This window comes from Cheilinus undulatus, linkage group 20 (assembly GCF_018320785.1).
Source record: "Cheilinus undulatus linkage group 20, ASM1832078v1, whole genome shotgun sequence".
Lineage (NCBI taxonomy): Eukaryota > Metazoa > Chordata > Actinopteri > Labriformes > Labridae > Cheilinus > Cheilinus undulatus.
The window spans coordinates 13,319,621-13,342,849 of record NC_054884.1 but is presented as its reverse complement, the minus strand read 5'-3'; the positions used below and the strand labels follow the sequence as shown (position 1 = coordinate 13,342,849).

The following is a 23,229-nucleotide window of genomic DNA, read 5'->3' as shown; positions in this document are numbered from 1 at the left end:
AAGTCTTGCCGTCCTTGTGGTCTTACTAAACTCTTGTGAGGCCTGGATGTTGACTGCTGGCCAGAGGCGCTGACTGGACTCCCTTGTGTCTTCTACTCTTTGGTGCATCTTTGGGTATCATTGGCAAGACCGTGTATCTAATGCTGACGTGATAAGGAGAACAGTGATGGGAAGGGTGAGCTGCCTGAAATGGGAATGGCAGCTGCGCTTTGACAGGCACCTGGCACGCTTTCTGTGGCCTGATCCAGCTCACCTCCTCTGGGTGCCCAGGACCCGATGGGCTGGTCTAGACACCAGGGACGACCGGGTGCATTGTGGAGGGGGGCAGCTGAGAAGATACCTGTAGAGATGGGGCATGGGCGTGGTGCAGACCTAGAGGATGGTCATCAGGAGGCCAGAGCAGAACAGGACCAAGGTTGACATGGTGAAGTGCCAACCCAGCATATGTTCCTATACCTGACCATGCAACATCATCTTATCCTAAACTTCAAAATTATAAGCGCATTTCATTCTACGCCACAAATCAGTGTAAAACATCCTGCTGCAGAATTCTGACCCAAATCAGAAAGCGCAGAGGAGATGTTTTTGTCTACTGCTGCTAACTTTGGGGCTAACACAGTTATTTTAATCCTGCAACAACAAGCAGACACGGTAGCCTGGCTTAATTCATGGAGAATTGGGATATTTATTGTTGCACACAAAACTTAAAACGGAACATTCATCCAACTGATTCTATCAGCTATCAATGGCTTTTTTTTCCCTCTTCCCAGTCAGGACAACAACTTGCCTCCCTCTCTGACACACATGGACACTTGCACCTCTGGTCTCTCTCCTCACTCGCTTTACCATCTACACTGCAGCATTCAGCTGGTCATACACAGAAATATGCCTCTCTTATAATTATTACTAGTAAGACTTGTAAAGTGGAACTTGCTTATCGTGAGAGCATGTTGATAGTATACAAGCACTTGAAAAGAAACAATTTAGTCATTTCAAGAACCGTGTTCTAAATGTTTTCTTCTGACGAAACCTTTGTTTATTCAAAACCATCTTTGTACAGACATGATGGGAGGGAGAAAAGTATGGAAAGCGTTGAACACAGACAAGCAAACACGGTGGCAGAAAAAGAAAACGCTGCCTAGCAGCAGGACTCTATTATACAGCTGTGTCTGGTAATGTGATGTATCAGTGACCTACCGGAACCTTTTTATAGCTGTGAACTGCTTGTTGTTGAAACCTGCATGGAAATATTTTACATTTAAACTTGAGTGTGAGTTTCAGCTCCCTCTGTGTCTGTTTTTTCCCCTCTACTGTCGATCCCACCTTTGACTCTGCTGGTGTTTATCTGAGTGTGCACACAGTCTGTAGCCTTTGATCAAACACATGGTCCTTGTTGCCCCCCATGCCATTAACAGACCAGTCCGGGGCAGAGCGACGCGCAGCACTCGCCATCTGGATCTGCTCTTTGATTCTGCCGGGGCCGCACCGATGTTTATCCCACAACGCCTCGTCAGCCGTGACAGTCGTTTGTTCCTTCGTCTCTCACTCGCTTGTACACCCGGCCGCCTTTCATTTTACCCCAACTCATAAACAAACACAGCATGTTGTGCCTCTTTTGCCCTCACCTCTTTCTTCTCCTCTTTTCCTTCTCTAATGTTAATATGTTTGCTTTTTATCTGAGTTTTGCTGTGATTTGTGACGAACCTCCAAAAAGTCAGCATTCGTTCCCCCCTGTAGGCATCTATTATCACAAAAATACCCTAGAGATATTTGAAGTACAGATACAAATTTTAAAGAGTTAGAGAAGTAAAGAATGAGAATATGTTCACATTTATTTAACCTCTGCTTGACTGACTAATCGAGACAGTATTGTTTCCTCTAAATCACACATCATATGTACTATAATATTGGCCCTGTATACGAGATCTGTACACCAGTACTAATATATATCTGTCATATGCAAATATTGTAAAAGGAATTATGACTACTAGTGATGTTATAAAAGACCTCAGGAAACTCTGAAATTTAAATAAAGACATTTTGTAGTTGAAAAAGAAAACTCACCAGTTTCAGACAACTTTAGTCATAGGAAATCTCACATACAGAGTCATAACTTGCAGATATCTCTCTGTAATCTGCCAAAGCTTTCACTGAACTCATTCAATACAACCCTTTGCTGAGAGCTGTATAGCTTGTGCTCGTTTCTTGAAAGCTTTTGTTTTTCTGCAGTGCTATAGTCCTTTATTCGAGAGCCCCCACCTCAGACTGCAGTGTGATGCTATATTAAAACTCTTCAGAGTTTTTGTTGTTCCTACACAGAAGATCCACTCCCATTAACATAGAGACCGCAGCAGATTTTTCCTAGCAACCTGTGCCATTCATTTTCAGGCCTTGATGCAGATTTAAGTGTCGGCTAGTTTCATTCAGGTCTCTCTAAGTGGCACTTGTCACCTGTTTTTTATTCTGCACTTCATCTCAGACAGGTCTCTTTAAGAAACAGTGTTTGGTTGAGCTGTATGAGCTTGTAATTTATTCTCTTTACTGGATTTTAAATTGGTGGGTAATTACATGTGTTTCTTGTAGCTATTCTTCTACATCAAAAAAAAAAAACTTCTATTGTGTTTTTTGGCCTGATACCACACAAGAAAATCCAAAATTTTTTAGCTTCTGTTTACATGTTGCTTTCTGGTTCTTTTTCTTAAAAATCTCTCTTTTGATTGTGTAATTTATTTGTGATACTCATGTTTGCTTCCCTGTCTCCTCACAGGTCTGACTCCATGGCTTAGTGAGATATTTCACAGCAACTGGTCCGGGTATCTTTTCCTCTTTCCTTTGCCGTCCTCTGCTGCTACAGGTAGGCATAAACTCTCAGGCTTGAGGTGGTACCATCAGTTCATTACTGCTATGGAATTACAACTAAACGTCTTTGCATAATTTTAGTAGGGGTCCCACCCATCTTCAGTGAAGCTCAGCGACACGTTGGGCTTTTCACCAGACTGTTTTGCATGGTAAAATACAGGGATGTGCACGAGTAGTCAACCAAAGCCTGGCACACACTAAACATTTTTTAGAATATTAACCAATTCTGAAAATGTGAGAAACAATGGGCTGCATGATATTACTTCCCTGATATCAGCATTGACAGATATTAGCCTAAAAAGACAAATATTGGTCAATTTCTGCCAATATTTATACCCCATATACCAGCTGAATAAATCATGTATCTGCTCTACTCTTGCCTTACTTACCTCAGCCTCTGTTTGCAAAGGAGACATTTATTTTTTTTACAAGAAAAAAGGTTTGTATATGTGTCAGCAAAAATCTGTATGGAAATATCAGATATTTGCAAAAATCCAATATCTTGTATCCCTATATATAATGTCAGATTTAACTGTGTTGTTTGTATAGTGTGTAGTGCAAATGCACACTAAATACTAACCAGTTCTGTTCACCAACAACTGGAGTCTCAACTTACTAACTCAAAAACTCAGATAGTCAAAAGCGACATAAGAGTAAACAAGGTAAAAGTGGCTAGCTGTGACATATGTGCTACATCCACTTGGATAGAAACTTTGGTCCAATCCATCCCTTGTTATTTATATGTATTTATATATTATTTATATCATGGTCTGTTTACAGAAACATTTTGTTGCCACAAGTCAACAAGTTGTATCTGATCTCTATCTAACTTTATGCTTTAGATTTACCATCATCATTATGGCTGTGCTTGTTATTCTTCCTTCTGTCAGCCTGTTTCTTGACTGGCTGTCATTCTGTTACACGTTACAATCTACAGGGTGCATTCTCGGCTGTCCTTGGTGTTTCCCCCATGTTAATGGATTTCTTAACCTTGCAAAGCAAAGCAATTGGCCGGAATCCATGTCTGTCATCAGGCAAATCCATCTTGAAATGCCCCAATCCACAACGTTTGTCACACCCCTAGATGAGTGAGTGACGGTGAGATGAGCACAAGATAGGGTAAAACTACGATTGAATTAAAGTTACAAAGTAACAAATAGCAACACTATGAGCGAGTCTGCAAGCATACATGAACTACATAACACTGCACTCTGCAGAACTGAGCAAGATTTACTCATTTCACACTATTATGATGAATGTATAATGTGGCTACTTTTGCAGACCATGTGTGGCACCAAGTAGTGTAAGCTGAGGAGGAGGAGAGGGTTGAAGCATTGATCTGAACTGGTCACTGATCAGCTCCGTTCCTGCAGTAGCTGCCACACCAACAATTTAAAAGTGTCAGGGGCATTTTTGTGATCCTTGTAATTTCTTTGGTGGTGTTTTCTGTCATGACAGCTGCTGCTCCTGGTGTCTGTGGAGTATTGATCTTGTGAGATAGTTTTCAACCCAATGCGATATCTTGTGATGTTTTGATCGTGCGAGATCTCATGGCACGAGTTCTTACCACACCCCTACTCTTAACATATTTCATATAAGGACATATATAAGTTAAAAGGATAGCTGGCAGCATCATCTTTAAAACCATTAGATAATCAAGCCGCTGCTGACTGTAGTTGGAAGGTGGGAATTGGGCAAAAAAAACATCAGTCACATTATCCTACATCCTTAACAGCATCACCCTTGCTAGACAGCACCAAAATGACTCGCTTGTTAATCAAAATAAAGCTTTTTTATTTATGGCTCACAAAGCTGCTTAAATGTTGTGAAATGTATAATTTCATGTTGTTATCGTTTTTACCTATACTGCATCACTGTGATCTTGACAGTTTGGTGGAAATCAGTCAAGACCAAGAAAATCAATCGTGTTCAATATTTTCTGGAAGATTTATTCTTAGTTCATGCAAACAGTGATCATCAGTAGGCACATTTTCTACAGTTCTTAAGCTGCTCACCTGGCAGATGATAGACACGGAGGGGCTCCTCTGAGATACAAGGAAAGACAGCCTAGTTTGGCAGCCTAGGTCCAGTGAAAGTTTGAATTAATAGGGTGGAAGAAATCCTGACAAGTGCCTCGGAGCTCTTAATGCTAGCGCGCTAAAAAGCAAACTACTTTACACATGAAGTTTTGGCCTAAAGTTACTTCTGTTTTTGCTTCATTGTTTTTATTGTAGATTTCAACAAAGCACTTAAGGCTAAATAATCTAAGCAGGAGCCAAGTTGCAGTCTTGTTGGTGGCCCTTCAAGTTAAAAGTCTAGAAATGTCCTATTTTACGAAGTCTTCATAATTTATGATACACTAATTTCAGTGATTTATGCCTGACTTTGAGTTTTGTACTAATGTGTAGCTGGGAATTTAAAAACTAATGTTAGATTTTATTAGTTGAGTTTCCTTCTAACTGTATCTAAATGTAAATGAACTTTGGAAATTCAGTCAAAGAAAATGGGAATATATTCACATTTCTAATCCACTACTTTTATACAAACATCAGGAGTAAACAGGCTGAGCAGTGGTTACTAGTCAATTAAAAATATAATTACAGAGCATTAGAAAAGAGCTCAAAGCTGTGTTGCATTAAGGTTGATAGCTTTTGTCTTGGAAGCTAGATTTGATGTAAAATGAAGGATGATTATAACAGTAGCAATGGGGGATTTTTCAACAACTTTTTTCTAAACCTGTGTGTTCATGAAGGAGTTCTAGTAACAGTCCTTGGTGCTTTCTTAAGGGTCCCAATCCAGAGATGTCCTCTTTTATTTCTTTAATGTGTTTCTGCTAAAAAGATTTGAACTTTCCTTTTCCATTCCATGCCAAGAAAACTCTACAACGGTCTTACTTGCCAAAAAGATATTAGACCTTCATCGTGCAAACAGTTGAAGGACAAATAAATGACTTCTTTGAAAGTAAGACGGTGTGCAGAGTTTCTTTTGAAGTGTTTTTTGTGACTTGCTGCCCTCCAATGCACCTTTTTTAAATAGATGTGTGAAGCAATTTTTTCCTTTACCAATGTGCCAACCTTTCCTCCTCCTTCAAGCGTTAAAACTTCTTTCAGATATTTTAATATTTTTTAAAATTATTTTCAAGAAATTTCCTACTTCCTTTAAAACAATCTGAGAGAGATGAAAAGCCACAGGGCCACAGTCAATGCGTTTGAAGAAGTCCCTTTTCCACCAGCTTTGTTTTGGCCCTGATAATTTGAAACAAAAGGCTTTACAGGAAATCTGACTGATATCTTTATGACGTGCTTACATGCTGCAGAGCAGAGACTGGCTTAACACTTTATGTGCTGTTACTGGAGATCTGTTTCTGCTGTCATGTGACAGAAAAAAAAAACACTTGAAGTTGAACCCTTAAAACATCAAGGCTTGGCTCACGTCAGTAGCTTGGTGTTTCAGAGGCACTAAATCATCATTAAGGGGCCAGAAAGTGGCTGAGGTTCAGGAGTCAAGTTTTAGAAAGTGGGGTAATTTTGTAGTGGTCACCACAGTCAACACGCACCAGATCAGACTGCCAGTAAAGGCCAAGTGAAATGGGACTGGCTGTCATGTTAATACCCTTTTTTCATAAAGGGGGAAGCTGATTGTAACACACATAGCAGGTAGCACTGAGCACTGCAGCAACCTGAATATTTGAAATAAAATGTAAAACTAAATATGCAGAAAACAGCCTCTAAATAAGCTCTTCAGGTAAGTAAAAATAAAATCAAAGATTGAACTAAACAGGATATAGCTATGGACAGTTTCAGCAGGAAGCAACATGTGTGGAGCGTCTAAACTGAAAATGTACATAAAAAGTGCAAGCTGCTACTAAACATTTACATTACATACATTTACTTATACATTTACTTATGTTGGCCTTTACAATGGAACCACTCGAAGGGAAACAACAACTACAGACTTTTATGTGAAGGATTTGTTGGAAGCAACACGATTATGATTGAATTAACAGCTATAGCAATGGCCACCATATTCACAGTCAGCATCAGTGTCACTCTTTATAGCTGCTTCTCTGACCTCACTAAATACCACATCCCCCTTTTTTACCTCCGCCAAGGAGGTTATGTGATCAGCAGGGTTTGTTAGTTTGTTTGTTTGTTTGTTAGCAACATAACTCAAAAAGTTCTGGACGGATTTTGATGGAATTTTCAGGAAATGTCAGAAATGGCATAAGGAAGAACTGATTAGATTTTTGCAGTGATCTGGATCACCCTTTGGATCCAGGAATCTTTTAAATGATTCTTCGCTATTGGGAGATAGGGCTAATGGCGGAGGTCTGCGCTCTCCAAGTGCTTTTCTAGTTTGAATTATCATGGTCTTAAAATGAGCAAGAATGAGCAAGTCACAAGTTTTAACAGTTGTTTTAGCCATTGTAATATGAGTCACTGCAGCTCATATGAAAGCCACAGACAAGCTGACAGAGTACACTTGCTTCTTGTTGCTGTTATTACAGGCATTATACTTTGAGAGGAGAGAACACAGCTTTTACTTTATTACTGTGCTTCACATTAATCACACAAACACAAACAGGTGGCGATTGGATTTTAATCTGACTGCTCTTTAGTGTCTGAGTAAAATACAATACCATGTGGACTCATTCTGAGCTGCCACATAACTCCCTGCAATGCTGGCAGCAGCATTGTTTGCAAAAGAATGCATGCTTCTGGAGCTGGGCAGTTTATTTAATTTTAATCGCAGTCATGATTTTGACCTTACCATGGTCAAAGAAACACAGTTGTCTGCTTTTATTTACATTTTAATAAGGCGCTCCGGCCACAGAAAACTCAATGTGGCCATCTGTTTAAAATATATATATATAAAAAAAAAAACACATTATCTTATTTTAATCACATCTGTTTTTTATCATGTTTTGACCATATTCTCTTATATTAATCTTTATTCTCATATGATGTTAATCTTGTTAATGCCTCTCTCTTCTCTTTGGGTGCACCTGCAACCACACAAACAGAGACGCTCACACCTGCCTGTGTCCCAAGAACTGGTCTCTGTTTGCCTCTCCTTTTCTCTCGTTTTAACTGCTTTGCTGTCAAATTTAATCCATATGGACTCTAGAATAAATCAACTGCATTAAACAACTTCACTAATGACTCCACTGTAACATGTTATACGAATACTATCAAACATTATCTTTGTTTCCTTCACCGTACTTAATTGAGTGCTCCATTTAATCTGGGAACTTGAACAAATTCAGAGTATACGCCATCAAAAATGCACCCTGAACTCGGAATTCCAACTCAGAAAGTCCGCACACATTCAGTACCCTGACTTATGAAGTTGTAGTAAATGGAACACATTCAACTCGGGTGGGACATCATCTCCAGCTCCGACAAGGTAAATGGAACGCAGCACAATAACCGCTATAACTGTTGATAAACCAGAAGTCCTTTTGTCTTTTAAAATAAGAGCATTTTCCAAACCAGAAGTAAAGTAAACTAAACATAAGACAGTACAAGAGATAAAGGTTATACATAAGACAAAGAAAAAGCACAGCAAGGATGTTTGCTGAGAAAATATCATCAGCATTACATGAATTACTACCAAAATCAGTCATATTAAGCTAAAATATTAAGAGCTATTTGGTTAAAAACCTTATTAGACAATGATAAATACTGAACACTTGAATTTTATTCTTTGAAATTCATTATTGCTTTGTGTACATTTTATAAACATAGGGTGGCCTAACAGTGGAGCAGTTGGTTTATTTTGATCAAATGTTTGGGTGGATGTTGGATGTGCCTATTTGCCTTTTTTTCTCCAATCAGACATGTTTATCATGTGAGTACTTGGAACTGAACTGTGACGATATTAATACCATTCACCCCTACTTGCTGTATTAAATTACCTGTTCATTTTCAAATGCAGGGCATACTGCCTTCTTGCTGCAAGACATTCTGCAGTATCTTGCAGGAGAAGAATAAAGATTTATGTTGAAGCTTTTAAAGTAGACACATTTTAGCCTTTTAAGACAAGTTTATATTGTTCTCAGAGGTCCCCAAAACATGTCTGTGAAGTTTGTTGCTGAGAAAACTTTCCAGTGTTGGATTTTTGCATGTCTAAAAACCGCTCTTTTTCAGCCCTGCTCAGACTATGCCATTTCTGTGTCTGTGGCTTTAAATGTTACTGATCTGTCTGACTCCGCCCCTGACCACACCCCTGTCAGGAAATAGATGCAGCTCTCCTTTTTATTTTTGTTAAGATTTATTTTAGGCATTTTCATGCCTTTATTTGATAGTGGAGGACAGTAGATAGAGTCGGAAACAGGGACAAGAGCAGGGGAGAGACATGCGGTAAAGGGCCTCAGGCCGGATTCGAGTCTGGGCTGTCCGCGTACATGGGGCTTGCCCTAAACCACTAGGCCACCAGCGCTCCATAGATGCAGGACTTCTGATGTTACAGAGACTTTTATCCAAAGTTGAGGACCTGACTGGGATTTGTACCATCAATCTCCTAGACCAAAGTCAGCAGGGTAACGCACTGAGCTATCCAGCATCTCAGCTGGAGGAAGATCAGGAGAGGAGGGTGGAACTTTCTTCCAAGCAGGGAGGACCAACCAAACCTGGGGGCGGTGCTAACTTCCCACATGACATCATGAGGGGAAAAAGAGAACGCTAGTTTAAAGCTAGTTTAACCTGACACAGCCTACACTGAACTTATTCTTTTTTCTAGATGAAAATACAGCCAAACAGCCCAACACTCCAAGATACTCACTGTTTATGTTGTGGTTTAGATCCAGTAGTACACCATGCTATCAATATTGCAGTAGCCATTATCCAGAGATAAAGCCAAGACTAGAGATAGAGCCAATTATAGAGCCAAGACTAAGGGTGGCTATGTGTGATATTTTGATCAACTAATCCTTCAAATCCCTACTTAAAGCAGCAAAGACATCCATTATCAGGAAAACAAGAGCTTTATATAGTACTCAAAAGAAATGTCTGTTTTTTTCATGCAGTTAGAGTAAGAGCATGCTTTCCAGATGCTTTAACATAAATGAAGAATCATGGCCCTTAGGGTCTGTTTAGTTTGTACACTTCATAGAGTTAGCACGCAGCCACCATAGAGTACATCATTGAGACGTGTTGAAACCACATGTGTCTGAGTTCGGTTTGGTCCCACAGACTCCCCGAGCCGTCTCATGCCTCTGGCACTTAAGAGGCCCATCAGGGAGAAATAAAAGCAGCCATAGGAACACAGAGGTTCTCAGCCAAAAGCAACACATCAGAACAGTCGGTAAAGAGCGCTGCTCGGGTCCTGGAATGGATACATGTGTAGTGATGCTCGGGGGCGATAAATAGCATGCATGTAGGGACCCAGCAGTCTGTCATCTGCTGGTTAAGAGACTTTAGGGAAGCCATGGATACTAAACTGTTTGTTTTGCTCCCTGAAATGTTTCCGTTCCCTGCGTTTGAAACCACCACAGCGACGTCATGTTCCTGATCATGAAGCCTGTCTGAACAGAGAGAACATTCATGCACATGCTGGCGTTGTTTCTCATGAGCAGCGGTTAAAAGCAATTATTCAGTATAATGGCGAACCCAGCCTGTTTAATGAATAATTTGGGTTGCGACTGAGCTCTTCCAGATGGCTGAAATTAAATGCCACCCTTAGAATTTCACCAGTTGGGTGAAGTAGTCATGCCAACTGGATGATGACTGTTATTCAGATGAGTTAAACAGTCACCACTTCTCCCTCAAACTTCACTTTTTTCTCCTCTTGTTTCTTCTTTTGATGCAGGTAGCAGCGAGACTTAACCAAAGGGCCGGTAATCCATAAACCCCTGTCCCCTCCAGAGGCAGCATGGAGCCTCAGGCCTCACAGGGACAACTTGGAGGAGAGGGGGATTGTGGGATGTTGAATCTGCTGCTGCCTAGTCCTCAGAGCGAGGCGGTGACCCACGAGATGGAGGAGCTGTCACTGCAGCCCACACAGAGTCTGCCTCCGCTCAATGAACGCAAAAATGGTAAGGATATGCTGCTGCATCAGCATGTAATGGTGTGCAAGGATAGGGAGCAGAAAAAGATTGACTTTCCTTCCAATGTCATGCAAAAAATTAAAAAGGTACCACTCAGTATGGCGGTTGAATAACACTTTTGGATGAAGGCAATGTAAGTAATTTATTCATAAGTCACATATGGATGCCATCACACTGCACTATTTATTATTTAAAAGAAAAACTCATGAACCTATCATGAAAAATGTAGCAGTCTCTTCCAACTCCTGAAAGCCAGTGTCTTATATAAAAGTGCATTTTTTATGTAGGACCTGGGTTTAGCCACATTTCCCTAATACCAAGCAACACTTTCTGAGCCTCAATATGTTCCTATATTACACATACGTTACTGTAACTGCTCAGTGACTCATGAATGAACAACACAGTTGAGTCATTGTAGTTGTAAAAAATCAAAGTGACTGACTTGTTGCAAAATGAGCGTTTCTTGAAGCTGAATTCTATGTTTTCTCAAAGCTTACATGCTTGATTTTACATCCATGTGTTCTAGTAGAACATGAAAGAACTTTTCTTTCAGTTACCCTCATCAAAAACCCTCCTATAGCAAACAATCTGCCTTAACATGATAGTGCTGACATTCAACTTGTAGGCTTCCAAGATATGTGGAGAATATCTTCCATAACAAAGGCTGTCAAACAACAATTATACATTGAAAAAAATCAGAAATTCATCATTAAATTTGATAGCTAATATATACTTAAAATGTATTAATTTTGCATTCTGAAAAACTGACAAGTTTGTATTTACAACGTGAAGCAATCCTTAGAAGTGTGTTGATTTGGGGATCAAATTAAGACAAGAAAATGTATTTAAAGATCTTGAATTTTTTCATTTAAATAAGTGCTGGACTGTAACATCAGTGTAATCTGAAACCATGACGTAGAAGTAGGAGACAGCTCCAGTGTTCCTATTCAGAGAAACTGTGTCATACTTAAAGAAACATGCAGGAGTGAACTTAAAATGACTGCATTTGTACTTCTCAGGAATTCAGTCTAGCTGCTTCCTCTGTTTAAGTGACCCACTTAAGGCTGGTCACACAAGAGATGATTTTCAAATAGACTTTAAAAACATGGGACACCACAGCCGTAATGGCAGTTTCAAATCACTTAATGTCTTAAAATCCTCTTACACACGAGATGACTCAGTCATAACATGAGACCACAGACCTGCAATCCGTAGAATCAATCTCAAATTCCCTACACACTTGAGATCTCACAGGAATGTGTGTGATTAAACATGACTTCAGGAGTCAAACAAACATGGAGGATTCTTCAAATCTTCAGCTGGCTGTCCTGGCATGCTTATATTGCAGCAAAAATTTAAAGAACAATTGGATATATGGATGTCTGTGTGTGCTGTATAAATTGATAATAATGTACAGTTGTGATTATCCAGGACAACATTGCATTTTACAATTATGATAAACAAAAAACAGAATGCATAAAATGGCTTGCTTGATTCTCAAAAAAAAAATGCAAATAAAAATGATAGTCTTATTTAAAAGTTTTTCCTTTTTTCGAATAAAGGTACTTTGACAAATTGCAACAGTAACACTTTTGTAAGCTGAAAGGGCATTCTGCAGGCATTTTTCTAAACCCTTCAAGAACTACTTTGCAAAATATTGCAGCCTTTTTGCAATTATTGAACAGCCTGCAACATTGTAATTGTAGTTGCAATTAGATCAATAATGCAGCACTACTGGCTGGGATTAAGGTATAATTGTGTTTACATTAGTGAGCCATTAAAGTGTGTATTGTCTGGTTAGTGATGCTACCTCATCTGCTCACTTTAACTCATTGAGTGCCATTGACTTATATATATGTCATTTAAAAACCAACACTTGAGTGCCATTGATGTATATATACGTCAAAGTGAATTTCGGCGGCTGGCACAAGGGGACGCTCTCACGCTCCCTGTAAGTAATTTTGGGGCTTCTGGGATATGTAGTCGGAACACTACAGTCGGAAGTGACGGTAGATCAAACGTCAGAGGTGGAGACCCTGGGGTCAAAGAGCAGAGCGATCGTTACGGAGGTATCTAAGCTAAAAGTTCTAACTTAGACACTGGAAGAAACTTTAAACTTTTGCCTGAGAAGTCGCCTACTCACTGAAACTGACCCTGAACTTAAAGAGAGCGAATCCAGGGATCAGCGCTTTTATTCTTCTGTCTATGCAGTCAAGGGGCTAAAGAATGCCGCAAGGTTCCCCCCCTGTGTCGGAGAAATAAGGCAGCCTTTCGCCAGCTGGATGCATACAGTAACAAGCAGAAGAGGACGTGGGCGTATAGGAGGGTCCTGTGGAGGCCGTCCAGTCCCAGAGTGTGAATGGCATGACAGTGACTGGAAGCATTGTTATTTATTTTACAATAAAATAAAATTTGTAATACAATTTTCAGATGTCTTTTATATTATTGAAGGCAAAATTATAACATTCAAATCACTGTTCTGCTTGACAGACTCTCTTTCACAAAAATGCTTTTTACTCAGCTTTCTAGAAAAAAAAGTGGTCTTTTTGGTTAAATTAGCCTTTATTCAACTTCAGATAAATCAAGAACAGAACAAGCTACAAACAAACGTTTTTTCATGATGAAGTAGAGTTTCTTCTTTCATTTGAGCTATTTGGTGTTTTCAGAATCATAGTACAAAATATTCTGTGGGTCTTGAAAGATGACTCAAAATGGCCAGAACGTTGGCACAAGGCACTTTCCAGTTTATAAAAGGGCTGGCACTCAATGAGTTAATTGGTTGTTTTAGGTATTAGCTATCAGAGCCTTGACTCAGGGGGCAAAGGGGACAAATCTGATCGAAAGTCAGACTTATTAGTTAAGTGGGTTGTGGTCAGCCTAAGATGTTGAGATTTTCTCAACAATCTCTTCTTTTTATGATTGTAATATGTCATTTGTCGTGACTTGATCTTGGAGTTCAGCATTTATGGTACACATAATAGCACACAATTATTGCGATTTTAAAAATTAAATGCAATCATTTTGGATCTCTATCTCACTGGCAGTTAACATCCCTTGCAATCACGTAATTAAAATTCTGTGCATATTGTGAATATTAGTCCTGGATTTTCTGAGTCTTTCTCACTTTTAAAGACACTATAATAGGTTCTGAACATTGTCTTGCTTCTTTTAACAGTTTTATAATACATGTCAGTGTGTTTATATTCTATGCATTTGTCTATCTATTGCTAAAATTGTTACAAGTATATTTGTTTATGCATTATATTTGGGATGATGAAATGCAGCTGGAAATTAATGAAGCTTACAAGCTTCTAGAATAATGCTATATGACAGCACTTAAGAGCTATGTGTTAGATAATTGATTTTTATCTTATATTTCACCATTTTATAATCAAACTGTACTTTTAACAGATGTTTAAGTGAAATATAGATAAGGTTAGCATCCTCTGATAAAGGCTTCTATGTTAGTAAGCAGGGGCACCTGTCTTCAATCCAACTATCTATGCTGCTGTCATGGTCAGCAAGCAGAAGACTTGCTGCAATGATGGCTATCCAAGACAGTGGAACACACAACTAGGTCACCACATTTGTTTGTAAAATGAATCATAAAGGCTGTGTATAAAAGAATAATGTAAGACCAAAAGTATGCATGATAGGATAAAAAAGTTGGAAAAAACTTCCTGAGTACAATGACTGACATGAAATCCTCTTATGATGACACTTCCAGCAGCACTGTCAGTTTTATTGCCCTTCATGTATGGGCATGTGTACACAGATGCACACTGACACAATAAACTGTGTCAGGAGGAATGACACAGACCTACTGTTACTGCTCAGAGTAAGCAGTAACAGTAGGTCTTCAACCTCTCAGGACTTCCAGCAGCTTCTTGTTTGTTTAGTGCACAAAGAAATTATCCTCCTCATGCTAGCCAGCCTGTTTGTTAGCCTCCCTCACCCTCACGATGTCTGTATTGTTTTGGCCGCCACATGAGAGTGACTCAGACGATGATGGATGGCTACATGATTATCAGGCTTTAGGAGCGGGTTAGATTCACAGCTGCTTTTGCCAGTTCCTAATCATGGCTTAGATGGCTACAGGAGATCAGTCCAGTGCAATCACTGCAATATTGATCACCATGCTTGAAGAAATCTAATTTGTCAGATACAGTCAACAAACACAGGGTGTTCAGCCAGACTGGATTAGACATGTTTTGGATAAAGGAGGGATTTTGTGCTGTCGTGCTCCATGTCTGCTGCTGCTGCTGTCTGCAGGAGAGCGCCGTAAAATCTCTCAACTGTGGAACATTTTGTGGAATGTCAACAGTAGTAGCACCCACTCATCATGTCGGCTTTTGTCATTTCCCCTGCGGTGAGAACACACACCTCATACTTTCCACCCGCTGAAGCCATCCCCAGCTCCCTGCCAACCGCAGAATCTTCCTCTCTCATATTGGTTTTAACCTGCAGGTGTTAATCTGTCTACCATCATGACAGGTCTGACCGTCTAAGACCGTTTCTGTGGCGTGAGCCAAGAGGATGTAGTCAGGAGGGAAAAGGGAGCAGGGTGACTTAGGGTAGTGAGATTATTGAGATAGGGATCAGGACTCTGGCCAGTAAGACTTAAAAAAATAAAGTCAATTTGTTACAGCAAAAGCAAAATGTTAACAAATAAAATAATAGGATGCACAAAATGCTTCATAGTTTTAGTACTACTGTGTATATATATATGTTCTCAAATTTTAGTATAAAACAGAAGTACCTTTATTTAAAAAAAAAAAAAAAGGAAAAACTTTTTCTAAAATTTACTTGGAAAAAAAATCAATTATTTTGAAAAAAGAAAAACATGAAAAAATTCAGGCTTTGTACTTTTTGTTTCGAGAAATATACTTTTTAATACTATCATTATTGTCTGCATGTCCCTTTATAACAAAGCAGGTAGTCTCATTTACGTTTTATATTGTAATGGTAATCACAAATCGCAGTACTGTCCAGTATTTTCCCAATCACACGTCATTATCCAATCATGCAGCACTAGCTGGTTGGCAGATTTTCTTACTTGTTTTCTAGGAATTCATTGTGTATTGGTTCAAATTGGTAGAAATTTCCTTTGAAATCTTCTCTTACCCCTTAAAGGGTAAAGAGCACCTTATAAACGAATAAATAATTATACACAAACAACGAGCAATTAAATGTAAGAGCTAAAATATTACTATGAAAGGTGATAAAAGAGTAAAAATACTGAAGAAAAACTGGAAAGGACCAGTCTAATAAAAGAATATACAGATGAGTCACATAAAGTCCATTAGAATATATAAAAACTGTGTATTAAATGCAGATAAAGAGCATTCAGTAGTCTGATTGCAGATGGGATTAATGAATGAAGCTTATACTGCCTCGATTGGCATCAGCAATCAGCAATGATGACATGCACAGATGTATCAGCTGATATCAGCTCTGCATGCTGCAACACCGGTAGCTCAGGGCTAGGGACCCCTTACAGGGCAGAGCATTTTTCAAGGACCCCCACATAACCCTCACTCTGATTACACACATGTCAACTGCCATTTGTACTCCTAGATGCTGTAGTTTAAACTCTTCAACCTAAATTCAAGCTCTTGTCCAACTGAGTGTGGCTATTCCTCTCCTTTTTTTAAGAAACAGACCTTTTGTTTTGTTCTTTAAGTCTTCATTGCTTCACATGGAGACACACAACACATTTCGGTCTTCCGCTGTTGTTCTCAATATCCCCAAACTCAAGATAGCTGTCATCATATTTTCTAAGTTTAGCTGGTTAGCATCACTAGCCTAGCATAACTTGATAAAGTGGATGCGCTTAAATATTAATCTATTGTTGCTAGCTGGACCTGCACACCAAATGCGTCCTGTGCAAAGTGACTGATGTGTGATGAGTGATAGATTTACATGATATCTCACAATCATATCAGAGTTTCTATTGGCCAAAGCTGACTTATGTGGGAGTCATTGGTTTAGTATGGTTGTTTTATGGCACTGTGGTCCCTACCTGTATTTACTTGCTTTTTAATGACAAGGCATTACTTTAATAATTTATTTGAGATTACTTCGTGGACCCCAAAGCTGTGGCTCGCAGACCCCCAGGGTCCCCCCAGACCCCAGTTTGAGAACCATTGCGGTAGCTGATGTTTATCTGCTGTGTCACATCAGTTTGAAGCTGGCCAGTTAGTACAACTACTGATTCAAAAAGAGGTTTTTATTTGGTGGAAGTAGTTACGTGTCGGACAAATCTGGTTGATTTTCATGGTCAGATTTTTAATACAAATGCAGATACTTGGAATTAAAAATAAGTAATGAAAAACAATCTGGCAATTTGTAAAATTATTATTTTCAGTATTAGTATTTGTATCGTTGCAACAGTTCAACTCTTGGCTACAGTTGTTTTTAATCTAACTGTCGTCAGCACTGTGTCCTCACTGTTTCGACCTAGCACATACTTTAGCAAGGCAGAGTTTCCTCCATCGACCAGCTGACTGTGTGTGCGTGTCTGTTAGTGTGTGCATTAACAGCCTGCTCATGTCATCCTCATCTCTGCTCAGTCTGCTCAGGTCACAGGTCAGCATGTGTTTGTCAGCCAGCGCAGCATTTCCCGGAGGAATTTAGGACAATGCCACTGACTGGAAGTCTATAAATATCACCTTTAACACACAAGTGCCCACTGAGTATCTTTCTCCAACAGCTTATTGAGTGTAGAGCAGCTCTTCAGCAATGTATAGTCCTTGTTTTTTTTCAAAACAAGCATAAGAAGAAGCTGTTCTTCTTTTACATACTAAGTAAGGTGATGCAATCTGTTACCTCAGCTTGTTTTGACAAAAGTAAATGGTTACTGATGAGATGAGGGAAAAGCTGTGAAGTTGGTGAGGCCAGCTGTTTCCTGCTGCACCAACAGAGCTAGTATTTGACTGTGAGTCCTGACGTGTTCTTCCTGAGAATAGAGAAGTGTCTTTACTTAGTAGTGGACTTCATGTAATATGTGCACACTCTGGCCTCCTCCTGGTTAATATTATACTTCTGTTGTTGCCCAAAGCTTTTCTTTTCAGCTTAAAGATGCAGTAATTTTTGTCCCTTGTCCTTAGTCGGTGCTGACTCAGACTCAGTTCTTCAGCAGCGTGATGAAACCAGAGTAGTCCTCCACATCTGGTGGTGTGGAGATCGCCTGGAGCCACAAGATAATTCATCCCAAACCAGCTGAGTGAGAGAGGGAAGTGAGAGTGGAGGGGAGGAGGCAGCTTTAGCCCTGCAACTAAAAAGAGTGAGAAGAGGTGGAGTAATGCAGGACAGGCTGAAAGTTACTTCGCTGTGATAAATAAGAAGATTTCAACTCTAAGGGTTGTTATAAATGAGTTAACTTCGATGCTGTGGGTCTAAGAAGATATGACTGATATAGTGGGCCTTAATACAAATGTTTACACTTGGGGATTAAGTGGCTTAATCCCTGAGCGGTAGTTGGACTGCTCTGTCAGTCTCAAACAATGGCCTGTACGGAGGTGGAGACACTCAGTGACTGCTGCACTGGGGTCAGAGCAGGTGAGCATTCCTCTTCTCCATTGTTATTTTTATGAAGGTGAATGCTGTGGTCAGCTGTACTTGAGTTGTGGAGGCTTTGAGAGTTTATGAATCAGTATTTACAGAAGGCACTTATTTTGACAGATAGAAATAAATACATGGAATTTTCATAGTTGCATTGTAACTGCTGTTTTGTCGGTAAATGCTTCTGTTTCCTTCTTGTTATGGCCATTAAGCATTTTGTTTTAGGATAACAGTGATTTAAACATTAACACATTAACCTGGATGACTTTTGGGGTATAATAAAAGCCCAGGACATCTTGGACAATAGTTACCTGAGTCAGGGTTTTTGCCAGCTAAATTTTCACAAACATTGATTTTGTCTTTTTTTCTTGGGTGCAAAGAAAAACAACAGGAAAGTAGAAACATTGTGAATAACAGTATGACTGCTATCAGGGGATTTTATTAAGTAAAAATGAACAGTATGAAGCAGTATCATACAAAGTGTGTGCAATAGGAGCAATGGCAAAACTGTTCAGATGTGCAGGATGATGTTTGGTGCAAGGGTCTATCATACAGAAAAGACTTGAAGACTGTGTCAGTATTAATTAAACCTCTGAACTTACTGTCCTCATATACAACAAGAGGAGACAGGTCTTGGTTGAGTAACTTTTAAACGATAAATTATAGCCACTTGCTTGTTATTTCCTCTGAAAGCCCTCTGTTGTGCCGTTCTAATGACAGTATCCATGCCTTCTTAGTGCTTACAGAATGTTTTCTAGCTGGCCTGGAACTTGGGTGACTCTCGGGGGGCTATAAACATTAAGTCTATGTATTCAACATCTTTTTAAAAACTTTAGAATCCATTTTTCGATCATACCTGCCACCACCTGCTAATGCTGGCCGCCATATTATCTGTATCCCACAATGCATTGTGACCAGGCTGTTCCGTTTTAAGGTCATGCTTTACCAAACAGCACATGTATAAACACTTAGAAACTGGAAGAGAGAACATAAATGACTCATAATGGAGAGAAAGAGACACAGAGAGGCTGTGATGTGTCCTTCTGTGCCTTTGCAGACAGGAAATGCTTTAAATAATGACTCAAATGCCCAAAAGCACAAGGACTTTTTGTTAAAATGAGAATGTTATGAAAACTTTTTGTCATAGAATTATTTTTTCCAATTTTTGGTCCCGAAGAGAAGAGAGAACAAGTTTGTGCAAAAAAAAAAAAGAAAAACTTAGTCATCATTGTTTACTGTGTGTAATACATAAAAATCTTTTTGTTTTAATTTCTTTTTTTTTCTTATCTTTATAGTTCCATAACCTTTTAAAAATTCAAGTGACATTACTGAAGCACAGGTTGTGCTTTAAAAAGGATGTTTAGAGCTTGACTGTGTACCACAGGGTTGATGTTTTACAAGCTTTTTAATACAACAGTTGTCTCTTCCATTGTCATTTTTCAAGTTTGGAATCTTATAAAGCTGTCTCAAGTAGCGAAATACACATTTAACAGGCTGTAGACGCTAGCAGAGTCATACTTGCACACAATCTGGTAATGATATCAGACAACATTGTTCTTCGACATGTCAAAGCATATTTGTCACATTTGCAACCCTTTTCTCTTCAACAAATGTGTGTTGCACTCAGAGACCTTCAGAGGGCTCTAAAGCCACACAAAACTGAATTCCCCCAAAATGTTGTTACAATGTCCGGTTAAGTAACACTTTGCATCTGGAGAGGAGAGGTTAGGTTGTGCTAACCCTTCTCAGCTTCATCTCATTTTTCTACCTATTCTGTTTAAACGTTTTTTTAATGTACTTGGACATAAATCAAGCATAATGCCTCTGACATTTTTTCTCTCCTTTGCAGTCCTGCAGTTGAGGCTTCAGCAAAGAAGAACTCGGGAGCAGCTGGTGGAGCAGGGCATCATGCCACGTGAGTACCAGCAGAGCCAGGTGTCCCATCACTCATCAGAATGACGAAGCAGCATGGGCGGGAACAAGACGGCAAAATAAGCATCTTAGAACTGAGATAATAAACTTCTAACCTATAAGTGGAAGTCTAATAATGTGTTTTAAAGCATACAAATCAAAATGTGTTTTTGTTGCAGCTCTGAAGAGCCCTGCAGCTTTCCATGGGCAGATTCGCAGCTTGGAGAGAGCCAGGGTAAGGAAATAGGTTTGCAAATGAGATGTTATCATGAGAAATGCAATGTAAGTTACAATCACGTGTAAATGCAGCCTGTTTTGGGTGGCTCTAAAAGGAAAAGAAGAGGTCAGTTGAGGTCCACACAGTGCAGTTTCTGTGCAGCTTTGGAGCTCTTAGAGTACCCTCTATTTTTACCATGTAGACTTTAGAATCCTTCTAGCCAATAGGGTTGTAGATCTCTCAGCCTGCACTGATAGTTGAGACATTTGGGCCCATAGCTTTAGAGCAATGCTGCGCTCCTCTGCCAGTTGCTTGTTGTCTAAAATTGAAGACTCATTTCAACCAATTCAGTGCTCCACAAGATTTATTTACCCAACAGTATACAACTGTTTTCTTTTACATGCATGATTCTGACCTAATAGAGAGAGGGCCTATCAAAAAATGGTGGCCCCAGCCTTGCGTTGCTCATTACAGTTGACCAGGAGCAAATTTTCAATGTTGTAAGTCATTTTAGCAGACACGTTGGTCCAAAGCGACATACATCATTGCGTTAAGAACCTTGCCCAATGGCCCACACTGGATACTCAATGTGCCCTGACAGGGGTTCAAACACCCAGTCTCCTATGACAAAGTCAGTGATGAAAACCACAAAGCTATCCAGCTGCAAATTTTTAGTTACATTAGGTTCAATGCAGTGTACAAGGTATGGCTATTGAAAAACAAGACTAATGCTATACTACAGTTTTATTGAATATATACATTTTTCAATGTCTTTCTCCTTCAATCTCCTCCCCTTCTACATCAACACACTGCTACATTCTGATCTTCCACTGATCAAAGTAGTGCAGTAGGTCTTCCTTGGACAGTTGTCTCAAAACCTTTGTCATTTTTCTCTTAACTTCTGGCACAGACTCAAAACATGTTTCTTTGAGCACAGGTTTGATCTTAGAAAAAAAACGGAGGTGCTCAATCAGGTGAAGAGGGTGGGTTATCTAGCACTGTGATTTGTTTTTGGTCCAGCAACTGCTTTACCGAGAGCGCAGTGTGAGTTGGAGCGTTGTCTTGATAAAGAATGAAACCATTTTTCCACACTTGTGGTCTTTGTCTTCAGACTTTTTACTCTCAGTTTTTCTATAACTTGTTTGTAATAGTGTTGATTCCCCATTGACCCTTCTGGAACCCACTCCTCTAAAATTACACCCTTAATGTCAAAGAAAACAATCAACATTACCTGGAATTTCTGCTTGATTTGTCGTGCTTTCTTCATCCTTGGTGACGATGGTGTTTTCTAATGCATGGATTCCCATTTTGTCCTAGGATCATATTGGAAGATCCAAACGTCATTGCATGTAATCACTCCTTCTAAAGAAATTATGTTTTTCCTTTAAAACAGGATTCAGAAGTTTTGTGTAACTTTGGCACACACTTTTCTTATGTTCATATTTTAATGCAAAATTTGCCAAACTGTCTCTTTATTAATGCCAACAGCCATACCTGGTATGATGGTGGCTGCCCTTGCAGTCATGGCTCGTTTCAGTATAAATAATGCAGCTAAATTTATGGATAAAAAAATGAGAATAAAATACATCTTGTTCACTGGATTTTATGATAAATGAAGACTTGAAAAGCAGTGTGATATAGTGACTGTCTTACATCTGTGTTTCCATTTAGACTGAGAATTTCCTCAAGCACAAGATCCGCAGCCGACCAGAGAGAGCAGAGCTGGTCAGGATGCACATCCTGCAAGGTATCAGGGATCTATGGTTCTAAGTTTGTACATTTTGAGACTCGTGTTGTGTTCCCTGGGGAGTAAGAAAACTTGCTAAAGATTTAGAGACCATCTGTCTTTTAAAATGAATCACACATCTAAAATGTTGTACAATTTCATCTGGCAATAGACACTGCACTCTAAACAAATTATCATCAGATATTAGCCTAAAGTAAGTTACCAGGATTGGCAGATATGAAAATTTTAGCCAATATGTACAGTTGATAAATTGGCTGTTAAATTCAGGCCTGTATTTGCTGTAAATATTGACTACATGTACCAGTAAGTTTGTGAACTTCTTTGTTTATCCTCATTTCTTAGATTTTAAGTTCTAGAGACTAAAGTTTGTAGCTTTGTTCGTCCTTAAGTTTAGGTTTTAAGTACTGACGTTAAAGGTCTGTCATTCATTTTTATGTCTGTACCAGTATTGGATAAAATTTATGTTAATATTGGAAAGAAAACGTAATTGGGCACCCCTAAAATATATGCCTAACTGCTCCCTAATCTAGGCATCTATAAACGGACCTTAACAAGAATGCTAAATAAATGTTGTGTGACTGTTTTTTTCATCAGAGACTGGGGCAGAGCCCTCACTGCAGGCCACCCAGATGAAACTGAAGCGAGCCCGGCTGGCCGACAACCTGAATGAGAAAATCGCCCAGAGACCCGGACCCATGGAGCTGGTGGAGAAAAACATCCTGCCGGTCGATTCCAGTGTGAAACAGGCAATCATCGGTGAGAGACAGTGATGATAAAATAACTAATGGCTTTCCTGTAATAGTCAGGAAAAAGCTTTTGTCTTATTGGCCTGCAGAGACTAGAAGAGAGATGATGAAATAGTGTGTTAAACTGGAAAAGAATAAA

General features: G+C 39.4%; 1 protein-coding gene across 2 annotated transcripts in view; it reads left to right on the top strand.

Moving 5' to 3' along the window:
• Positions 1–23,229, top strand: part of mrtfba (myocardin related transcription factor Ba) — a 51,181-nt gene that overhangs the window by 11,036 nt on the left and 16,916 nt on the right. The window contains exons 2-7 of one of the 2 annotated variants that reach the window (XM_041815101.1): positions 2,768–2,854; positions 10,669–10,894; positions 20,319–20,384; positions 20,560–20,615; positions 22,269–22,344; positions 22,939–23,100. In XM_041815101.1, coding sequence (XP_041671035.1) covers positions 10,732–10,894; positions 20,319–20,384; positions 20,560–20,615; positions 22,269–22,344; positions 22,939–23,100 — 523 coding nt within the window. In that variant the 5' untranslated portion in view covers positions 2,768–2,854; positions 10,669–10,731. Of the gene's footprint in view, positions 1–2,767; positions 2,855–10,668; positions 10,895–18,265; positions 18,467–20,318; positions 20,385–20,559; positions 20,616–22,268; positions 22,345–22,938; positions 23,101–23,229 lie in introns of those variants that run through there. The other variant, XM_041815102.1, reaches the window with a different exon arrangement.